The sequence below is a fragment of the Echiichthys vipera genome, assembly GCF_963691815.1.
Source record: "Echiichthys vipera genome assembly, chromosome: 8".
In the NCBI taxonomy this organism is placed as follows: Eukaryota; Metazoa; Chordata; class Actinopteri; order Perciformes; family Trachinidae; genus Echiichthys; species Echiichthys vipera.
Genome location: NC_139833.1, coordinates 28,021,371 through 28,032,446, shown reverse-complemented (window position 1 = coordinate 28,032,446; position 11,076 = coordinate 28,021,371). Strand labels below are relative to the sequence as shown.

Here is an 11,076-nt window from a genome sequence, read left to right as displayed (position 1 = left end):
ACCTGTTTTGCAGTGTGACAGGGGACATTGTCTTGCATGAAAATTGCAGCTGATTGGGAAAAAATATCATGTTACTGAAGGAGGTTCACATAAACATTTGCATTCACCCTGCCATGTAGCTGTACTAGAGGTCCAACTCCTGCTGCAGAAAACATCCCCCAAACCATGACACTTCCTCCTCCAAATTGAACTGACATGACAGAGTATAATAGGTCCCCTTTAAACATCTTCATATGTTTAAGCCTTTATTTTATGGGTTGCATCATATTGATGCAAAAAACAATCAGCTACTATGTATTCAAGTAAAAAAAAAAAAAAAATCACCAAAATGCCCAAGCAAGAACTGACTGCTACAAATCATCACTGTCTGGCAGAAATCTTCTATCTCCATATTTTTAAATTTTAAACCAATGAAAAGTATTAAAAAGAGCTTGTGACACCATTGGATCCTGAAACTGTCAGCAAAACCTCACATTCCTGAAATGTCACTTTTGGACATAAAAAGGTTTCTGCTCGATAACAAAATGTTTCAATTATGAGAATAAGTAAAAAACTTTGATTCAAATATATTTTTATATATTGATTTATTATACATTTTATATTTAAAATTAAGGTTGTTCAATAAATCAGAGACTTTATTATACAACATATCTCTTATACAAAGGACAACTACATGTGCAAGGTAACTGCATTAACGAATATGTCATAATAATCAACCACATAGCCAAGTGTAAGTCAGTAGGGTTTTCACATATGAACCCTGGATAATGCCAGGTTAATCGTGCCCAGAGATAGTCTGGAGTTTTTTTTCACACATGCAGCACACAGCAGGAGATTCTCCATGTTAGACGCGCTCTCACTTACTGGAATTATTCCTTTCGATTTAGGCGAGGGGTCACCTGGGTACAGCTTGCAGGGAGAACATGATGCGGGTTAAAGAGCACCGTCAGAGCCCGTTCATAATTTGGTCACAAACAAATGAGTCCCTTGCCAGTCCTTGAATTTGTCTGTTGACCTTTGTTACCGAATCTTCTCTCTCCACCTAGACATTTTCGTTGCCGTTTCTGTGTAGTAATCACCCTTCTTTTTCCTACCTGCTCTTTGCACTACGGAGCTGGCAGGGTAAACGTTTAAAGTTGTAGTGTGTAAGATTTTCATCCCGTTAATGTCTGTTAAGTTACTGTCTATCAAAGAGTGAGTTACACCAATAATGATTGATCATATGACCCACTAATGCCAGCGCTTGTACTTGACTCTTTACCGAGAAATACGATCTGAGTGTCTGTGGTGATATTCCCTCACTAAATGCAAGTCAGTCAGCAGCGGTTGGTCTGCCCAGGTGGAGCTCGTCCCTGCTGAGTATGCTGCGTACCATTGTACTTGGAAATCGAGAACTTCCAATTTCTAATATGTAAAAGTGCAATAAAACGGAACGTTCAAGTCTTTATTCTGAGTCAGGCTCGCTCTGATGTGTCCGACCGGTGCGATAACATTACTGCTGACTCACAATGGCAGACCAACAGACATATGGAGTGAGTGAAGGCATCACACGGCAACGCAGAGATAAGAGCTGCCAATCTACTGATGTCATAGAGTTGATAGTGTTCAGTTTCAAAAGGAACTCAGAGATGAAGTTCCAGAGGCAGTTCCTGCAGTTACAGCTTACCGCCAAGGCGGACGCTAGAAACAACATATGTCAATTCTTACGGGCTACAACTTTTAGGTCCGGTTTGATTGAATCGGATAATTGCGTTCATACAGACACTGGAGATCAAAATTAGAAAACAAAGTATCAATGCTTGATTTATTATGAAATACTGTTTATTTTATTGTTTAGACCACTGCTGTACTAGCATGTTTTTTTAAGTAACCAACGCACTTCAGCAAAAACCTTTATTATGTGAAAAAAACAGTGAGCAATTTTAGAGAACAATAACCACTGTGTCAAAAGAGAAGATTTCAACAATGTTTTCTTCAGGCTATAGGATTTAAAAATGAATCGGAAGTGTAGAGGCCACAGCTTTGAATGACTTCAGCACATCTGCGCCCACAGGACATCACTAGTTTCTCTCACTGCTCTGCTTTGATCTTGGTTCATTCTTCTTCAGTCTCTTTCACAGTTCAGTAACTGTAGTACGTTTCTTAGACATTACTTTGTTGCTAAGGATTTTCTAGAGAATCTCTATAGTGTTTATATCTGTGGTATAGCAACAGTGGATCAAATTCTGAACAATAAAAATAAACATAATTTCAGTATAATTCAAGTATTTATAATTCATTCTATAATTGACCTGTAGTGTATAGCCTCACTGGTCAATGTCTAGAGAATTTCAGGTTTGCAGTGCATGCGTGTGAAAGGGGCATATGTTTGTGAAAATGAAAAAACAAGATTCATTCATTAAAAATATTCTCTAACATGATAGTATAGGCAGGTGGTCTATGGAAATGTTAAAAATCTGAATTATGTGGCATGCTGAGCTAAGAAGGCTCTTATTCTGTGGAGAAGCTCTTTCTTGACGCTGTCTGGCACCAACGCTGCAAGAGAGAGAGATATCCATGATGAATATGATACATATAAAGTGGTGCTGCAAAACTTGTGTCTATACTCACACCAACATTCATTACTGGAAACATAATATCTTGAGGTCTGCACCTCCGCCTACTAAGGTTACTGTGGGTGAAATAACTGGCCTCTCTGTGTCCTCTATGGATGCAAAATGGTTGCTGTCTTTAAGTTACCTTGGACAGCAGCCACATTTTTGCGATAACAAGATCACGCGAGAATCAAGTTCACATGTCACATGAAAAATAATCTCGTCAGGCTCCAAGTAATGCGTTTGTGGTTTGGCTAGAAGTAATCCGGCCAATCAGCATCCGATGAGGAGCTACTGGCAGATATGTGATTCGTCAAATGGTTTGACGTAGTGTACAGAGTAGTTTTGTTTCGTTGACGCTATTGACGGTAACTTTGCTACCTAACAATGGCAGGTTTGTGCAGGATGTCCTGTGTCGCGCTAGTCACGATTCTTTCTGACCAATCAGTGGTCCGCAGTGTTTTAACTCCACCTTTTAGTATTGGCTCAGTATGCTTCGAACCTCAACCAAAGTGGTATGAAAAATAGTCCTGGGTATCATTTACAACATCTGCTAATGGAAAATCGAAAGAAAGCGAGTTGAGTAGTGTCAAGTAGAGCCGTACCATGCAGTGAAAATAGTGTTCTGTTTTAATTCAACTGTACATTAAAAGTGCTATGAGCTCCAACTATTGATTCTTTTTATTATCAATTAATGTTGATGATTTTCTTGATTAATTGATAAGTTGTTAGGTCTAGAAAATTTGATCATTGTTTTCCAAAGCCCAAGATGAAATTCTCAAAGGTTCTGTTTTGTCCACAACTCAAAAGATATTCAGTTAACTGTAATTGCGGAAATAAACCAGAAAATATTCACATTTGAAAAGCTGAAATCAGAGAATTTGGCCATTTTTTTTTTTAAATGACCCAAAACTATTTGTTTGTCAAAATAGTTGGTGATTAATTTAATAGGTGACAACTAATCGATTATTTGACAACTCATTACAGCTGTAAATGCAATAAAAGTATATTTCTAAGATGCATTGTACAAGGGTGTCTTTTGGGATTGTCAAGTCACTTAAGGTGGATATTTTTTAAATAATGTGGATAGCAGGTACAATAAGAGAAGCACATCCATAAAAGCTGCAAAAGAAAAAAAAACACCATCCGTTCTTCCAAATAATCAAGTTAAGATACCTCTTCCTTTAGGAGTGATCTCTACCACTAGGTCCTCCACAGTGACATGCTCCAAGCCTTTTTCTTTGATTACGTCTGAAAAAAAAGACAGAAAGGTGTTTTCACAAAAGTTACTCAAACAGCTTGTATAGAATAATATGCGATTGTTAGGAAAACGGTCAAATACCTATACTTTATGTCCTAAATTGTGTCCATTCTTAGAGCTCTAGACATTTTATTTCAATGTGGGCGATGTGTTTTTGCTTACTTCAGGTGTAGAGCTTTGATTCTCTGCTCGAATTAGATTGGGCCTAATTTCTGTAATTTCTCAAAATTCCCTCAGGCCATATATATATATATATATTTTTTTTTTTTTAAATGCAGAGCTTATGGTCTGGCTCTGATGCCATCTTAATCAAGTAAACCACAATGTTTACATGTTTTGCTGGAATAAATCATCTAAGGGCTCCTTCCTTTTGGATTGCATTTGGTAATCGACTTGAATGGAGGAGCTGGTACCGGGACCAGTAGGCAAGTCTTTTAAAACACTTTTTTAATAAACTGTGTTCACATACTACATTGTTGGTGCTTCCATTAATGTGTCAGGACTCTTCTCATGCTACTGCAGAGGTTTGGTGTTATTCGTGTGGTTATTCGTTATTAGTGGTTAAAAGGGCGTTTTAATGCATCCAACTCACCGCCCGAGCTAATCTGTGTTAGCCGTGGGAGGCAGTTAGTGTCTCCCCCGAAAATCTACGTTAATAGTTCATACACCAAAAAATTGTCACGCATGCACAACAAGCCTGACTCAGAAGTTTCAAGTTCCCTATTTTCCGATTAAAAGTGAACGCAGCATAGCGGTTGGAGACGGTCTCAGCTGACAGACCAACCACTGTCAGCAGCATCACTAACGTGGAAGCTTATTTACATTTAGCCTGGGACAGTCGCCACACACATGGATATTGGAATATTTCGCAAAAAGGCAAGTAGATTTAATTAGTGGGTCATATGATCAATCACTCATTGTTTTTACTCACTCTTTGATAGATAGTAACTGAACGGACAATTAACTAAATAATCTTACGGAGTATAACTTTAAAAACAGGCTGGTGTGTCCTGCTGCGGCCGCCTTCATTTTGGCACCACCGTCTAATGAAGTTAATCTAAAATTTTCTCCAAAAATTTAATTTAAGAGAGACTTAAGAGCGACTAAACTATATAATTTTATAAAAGTAACGCTCATCAATTTTTATTTAAGACCTGGCAAGATTGTATTTAAGACTTTGTAAGACAAAATTCAGATTATTGTAGTTCAAATCATCCCATGGTCTATTTCGGCAATTACATATATCAAATACGCCATCAAGAAAGTCATTAACAACTATTAACGGAGATATTCCGGAAAGACGCTTACAGACGGATGTGGCTAACCGTGCATTCACACCAAAAGCGATGGAGGCTTTGTCACATTTTTAATCATTGCTTCATTCACGTCTATCGTAGGTATCAGCCAAGGCGGCTAGCTAACGGAAGCTAACCCCCGGCTCAGCCAACTCTGCTGTTGTGCTAAGTGGAAGTGATGCTAGTTCTAACAGGGATCTGAATGCTTCTAAAAAGAACAGAAATGAGCTCTCAGATGAATTGTGTGGCTCTTAAAGAGCCGTTGTGTTGTAGTAAGATCAGGCCGTCAGTGACTTAACCCCCGAAGCCGTACAGGTGCTGCCCAGTCTCCTCCTCAGCTTCACTCTGCACTGACAGCTTTCTTCTTCTTTTGAATTTCTAGCAGACTAGGCACATCGCTGCCATCCACAGTTCATAGTTATTTCCATTATATTATATCCATAGGAACAGTCTGGTTTCCCCCAAGGACTGCAACAATAGTGGCTTTGGTGAGCCCCTGGATGTTTCACGGAGAACTTTGATGGCGCTCAACACAATCTCAACGCTGATTGGCTGTTGCGGCACAGCTTCACGCGATGTCGCTTGAAAAGTTAAAATTTTTCAACTTCAAGCGACCAACTTTCCCTGCAGCACTGAAATGTCACGCGATGGGCTGGGGACGTCTATTGCCTTAAGGGGCTACAGGTAGAGATAGCAGTAGAAGTCTCGTGTGGGCATCTTTTGGTGTGCCTGTGGGTAATGTGAGCCCACGGGCACCGAAGAAGAATGTTTATGCTGCCAACAAAGGGACATTTTTCGCCGTGGCCTGGAATCATTAAATACTACAACACGCTGTGTGACTGCTGAGGGATGGGAAATCCTCCACATCAACCGCACCGTACTGGACACTTTTTTTCCCATGTCCCGAAAATAAATAAATAAATCCTTTCTTTTGGATTGCATTTGGTAATCAACATGAATGGACTTTACTACGAGAGGAGCTGGTACCGGGGCCAGTAGGTAAGTCCATAGGTGACTCGGCTGGGAACCGGAGGATCGCCAGTTCGAGTCCTTGTGTGGACCATGAATGGAGCGTGGACTGGTGGCTGGAGAGGTGCCAGTTCATCTCCTGGGCACTGCAGAGGTGCTGTTGAGCAAGGCACCGAACCCCCAACTGATCGGGGCGCTGGTACATTGGCAGCCCCCTCGCTCTGACATCTCTCCATTAATTGCATGTATATAGGTCCTGTTTGTGCATGTGTGTGTATTTCAGGCCTGTGTGTGTGTGTAACATGAATAATAGTGTGAAAAAAAATCGAAATTTCCCGTTGCGGGATTAATAAAGTAAGTCTTCTTCTTTCAAGAGACTCTTTAAATAAACTCAGGGTCCGCAAACTATTTCGATTTCTGATGATATGATACACGAAAAAAAAACTGTCCCGATGGCTTATTTGATATATTGCCAAAAAAGACCATGGGATGATTTCGCGCCGGAATTACATTTGAAGACCCCGTAGATACCCTGACAGAGGTATGTGTGTGACTGCAATCCTCTTGTGGATAAAAAGCAGTGGAAATTCAGATTTTTAAACCAGGCCCTGGTCTAAAACTGCTGCCATCGTTTCTTATTCGGTGGGGCAGGAGAGAGACTACGCAGATTCATGTAGAATCAGGCCTGGTTTTATAGCTCTGGAGCAGATACATGCTTTTTAGGGCAGAACAAAGTGGGAATACATGCAGGTACGTTATTGATTTAATGTACATTTACGTTTTGGACACCTGGCACAACAGGCCCTTTCCGTAGACACTGGTGTAAAAAATAAAATAAACAATGGCATAATTGATTTAGTTGCTTCAGTTTTAGGCTCCTGATGTTGCACAAGCTGGCTCACTGTCAAGGCTTACTGGGGAACCTGATCAGAGTCACTGGTAATGTTATTAGAAACACCTGTGTTTTTCCTACTGACATGTCAAAATGTGTGCTCTGAAAAATTGAAAATAGTGTGTTTTGTGTGGTATAGTATTAATTATAATTAGTTTTTTCATCTCTCTCTCTCTCTCTCTCTCTCTCTCTCTCTCTCTCTCTCTCTCTCTCTCTCTCTCTCTCTCTCTCTCTCTCTCTCTCTCTCTCTCTCTCTCTCTCTCTCTCTCTCTCTCTCTCTCTCTCTCTCTCTCTCTCTCTCTCTCTCTCTCTCTCTCTCTCTCTCTCTCTCTCTCTCTCTCTCTCTCTCTCTCTCTCTCTCTCTCTCTCTCTCTCTCTCTCTCTCTCTCTCTCTCTCATATGTCGGCAATAAAACTGTCTTTAAAAGCGGACATTTAAGATTCACAAGAGAGTAAGTACACATCTTCAAGTTCTTTTGCAATCAATCAATCAATGTTGTGTTTTAACAACAGTTCTGTCATTTTTACCTTTGCAGTGAGCTTTCATCTGGTCCTTCCATCCACACTCAGTGAGCTTAGCCCTCAGTAACTCCTTCAGTCTGTCAATACCATACAAACACATGTATAGGAGGCACATTTTTGGCTTAGCAGTAATTCATTTAATAATAACAGCTGGCAACTTCATCATCTGGATTACAACATTAAGTAATTTTGGCCATTTTCTCTGTTGTGACAATACTACTACAAACTATTCAATTATGCAAAAATGTTGCTTCTCTGTATCCCAGAGGGATAACCACAAAATTGCAATAGCGATAGAGAAAAAAAAGGGGAAAAAAACACAAAACTGTATAGAGCCACTACAGGCTTCCTTAAGGAAATAAAGCACTAAGATGATAAACTCAACCACCGCTGCCAAGCTGCTGACACAAAACCAAAATAGTCCAGGAGACCCCGAAAACACAAAACTAAAGGCAAATGCTGCCCGGGAGACTTTTGATAAAGAAAAAGGCTGGAGACACAAGAAACTCTCCAGCACCCCTTCTATACACTAGAAAATGGCAGTGGACAACAACGTTTTGAGGTAGTGTTTGTAGATACACTTGACCACAGGGAGAACCTCTCATTCCCTCTGATGGTGAGATAATGAGTCAGCAGAGAGCACTGCAGACTCAGGGGATATGTGTGTCCGAGACTACTGAAGACCTGCGCTGCAGAACTGGGGGAACCACTACAACGGATCTTCAACCTTAGCCTGCAGCTAGGGCGAGTGCCTACCCTGGAAGACATCTTGCATCGTTCCGGTTCCCAAGAAGAACAGGCCCAGCGAGCTGAATGACTTCACTCACTTCACACCTGATGAATACGTTGGAGCTGCTTATTCTCAGCTTCCTCAGACCCCACGTACAATACGCCCAGGACCGCCTGCAGTTTGCGTACCAGCCAGATGTTGGTGTGGAGGACGCCATCCTCTACATACTGCACAGAGCCTCCTACCATCTGGATAAGGGAAGCGGCACAGCAAGGATTCTCTTCTTGGACTTCTCCAGTGCCTTTAATACTATCCAGCCCCCTATACTTCAGGACAACTGAAAAGGATGGGAGTGGACCCCTATCTGGTGGACTGGGTCAGAGGCTACCTCACTGACAGGCCACAGTATGTCAGGCTGAAGGACACCACGCCTGACACTGTGGTCAGCACCCTGTACACCTCGGACTTTTGCTACAACTCGAAGCTGTGTCACATACAGAAGTACGCCGATGACACAGCCATCGTGGGATGTATCAGGGGTGACAGAGGAGGAGTATCGGAGTCTGCTGGGGACTTTCCTACAGCTCAACACCTCCAAGACGAAGGAGCAGGTCGTTGATTTTGGGAGATCCAGACCAAGACCGCGACCAGTCCTGCTAGAGGGAGCTGAGGGGGAGGCTGTGGACTCATACAAATACCTCTGGCTGTGGCTGGACAATAAACTGGACTGGAGAACACACACCAGCCACACCTGTACATGAAGACACAAAGCAGGTAGTACTTCCTGAGGAGACTGCGTTCCTTCAACATCTGCAGCAAACTGCTGTGGATGTTTTAACAGTATGTGGCAGAGAGGAGGACATTGGACAAACTGCTAGACATCATGGACAATACCAGCCACCCCCTGCAGACCGTCATCAGCAACCAGAGGTGCCTGTTCAGTGAAAGGCTGCTCCTGCCCAAATAATCTATACTCATACACACCAGGACACTTATCTTCTTTTCTTTGTGCAATAACTTTATCCACCACTTAAGTGCAATGATTTAATCTTGCTAATCTAATCCTCATTTCTGTCATATACAGTCATACATATTTTATCTTATACATTTCCTCTACATTGAACTTATCTGATTTAATTTTCCGTCAATTTTATTTGACCTGTATTTTTTTATCCATCTACCTCATATATATTTGACTAAGAGTTTATTTGTTACTGTTTATTGCTTTTTTTTATACATATATAATTTCTGTATCTATTTAGATAAGAGTTTATTGGTTATCTGTATTTTTTTTTTTATACCTCCTTTTGTTTTTGTAAGCTGCTGGAAATTCAATTTCCTTGCGGGAGTCATCCCAAAGGAATCAATAAAGAGAAGTCTGAGTCTAAGTCTATTACTTCTGTGTTTTTATAAAGGGCTTTGATTAGCATAATATACCGCTAGAATAACTGAACATACCTGAGGTGGATGGGGAAACAGAAGAGTTGTGAGCTAGGCTGTCAACAATGGTGCATTTATCCTTCTCAATATTCTGCACTTGTAGATGTTTTGAGAGGCTGCTCGTGTCCCTTTACATGAAAAACCTTTGTTGGACTTATTAGCATTACTATTTTTGTCAATTTTGGTGAAATAAAGCCTCACTTTAGACCGCTTAGTTCTCTCCACCTTCGCTTTTGATCTCCGCTGTAAAATTAGGCAATAGTGCTACAACGTTGATAGCCCTAACAGCCATTTAGCTAACGTTGTTACATATACCATTTAAATGACATATACACTATAGCTACATGATTAGCCAAGCTGTTTGTAGTCTTTCCTCTCACCTCTCTCGTTCCCCCATCTCTGTCAGCTTCTGGTTTACTGTTGCCCTCATTCTGGATTCTTTACTCATAGTCTTCCACCTGACGTTACAGGGAGGAAACGACAGCACATATGAATGCCTCCGATGGGAAGTCAAGCTGGCAACTTACGTCTTATAGGTCCGTAATTAACCAGGCTTCATAGGCTAAAATGGAAAGTTCTGTTCCCAAAAACGGTCATTTACCTAACACGCTGCAGAATAACGCAGTAGGTCTCACCACAGCCTCTCCAGACTCTGTGGCCTAACACTGTGGCGGTGAAATAACGTTAGCTGGCGCTGAAAACGGCCTGTATATTAACAACAAACATCTCCCAATCCGACAGACGCTATATCCGCTAAACTGTGCGTTTAATGTTCCCTTCAAAGCAACTTAGCTTCAAAATTGTATTATCGCTTAGAAAATGAGAAGCAACAGCTATTACATTCCGACCAGGAACACTGATTTGTACAATGGTTCCATACCTTCATTAAATGCAATACACTGTTACACCACACAGCGGCATTGTTGGTTAATGCATTTAATCAGTTCTGTAGCAAACGTAACCTCACTTCCCTTTAGGGATCATTTTAGTTTTTCAGAATCCCTATTTCACATAAACACATTAGCTATCACTCCCTGATGTTGTTCTCTGCATTTTGCTGAAGATGTGTTAAGTAGCCTACTTTTTTTCATTAAATAAATAGCTAACTGGATATTTCACCAGAATCAGAATCAGAATATGAAATACTTAATAATCCCAGGGGAAATTGTTTTTGTTGCAAACTCCAGCTATACAAACAACATATTTAACAACAGCAATATTATACAGATTACATACTTACAAACGTACCAGCGCAGTATTTCATAGTAGGTTGATGTTTATGAGAACACACTAAAACAATACTGTACATTTGCTGACTGATTGTCTAATTGCTTCCGTTAAAAAAAACAAAAAAAAAAAACTAAGCTACTGCAC

General features: G+C 40.7%; 1 protein-coding gene across 1 annotated transcript; it reads right to left on the bottom strand.

The window, feature by feature from the left end:
* Positions 1-587: 587 nt before the first annotated feature.
* eny2 (ENY2 transcription and export complex 2 subunit) lies at positions 588-10,527 on the bottom strand. The gene is made up of 5 exons (XM_083917693.1): positions 10,304-10,527; positions 10,083-10,160; positions 7,539-7,609; positions 3,771-3,845; positions 588-2,535 (listed from the first exon to the last, which is right to left on the bottom strand). The coding sequence occupies exons 2-5, from the start codon at positions 10,148-10,150 to the stop codon at positions 2,462-2,464; spliced, it is 288 nt and encodes a 95-aa protein (XP_083773819.1). The 5' UTR covers positions 10,151-10,160; positions 10,304-10,527; the 3' UTR covers positions 588-2,461.
* Between the last annotated feature and the right edge of the window lie 549 nt (positions 10,528-11,076).

Bases quoted from the DNA above. Each gene is read 5' to 3' on its own strand.
- eny2 (XM_083917693.1), bottom strand. From the start codon at position 10,150: ATGAGTAAAGAATCCAGAATGAGGGCAACAGTAAACCAGAAGCTGACA. The intron at 3,846-7,538 runs GTAAAAATGACA...CTTTTTTTTCAG, and splicing joins GATGAAAGCTCACTGCAAAG to ACGTAATCAAAGAAAAAGGC. The intron at 2,536-3,770 runs GTATCTTAACTT...TCTCTCTTGCAG, and splicing joins GATCACTCCTAAAGGAAGAG to CGTTGGTGCCAGACAGCGTC.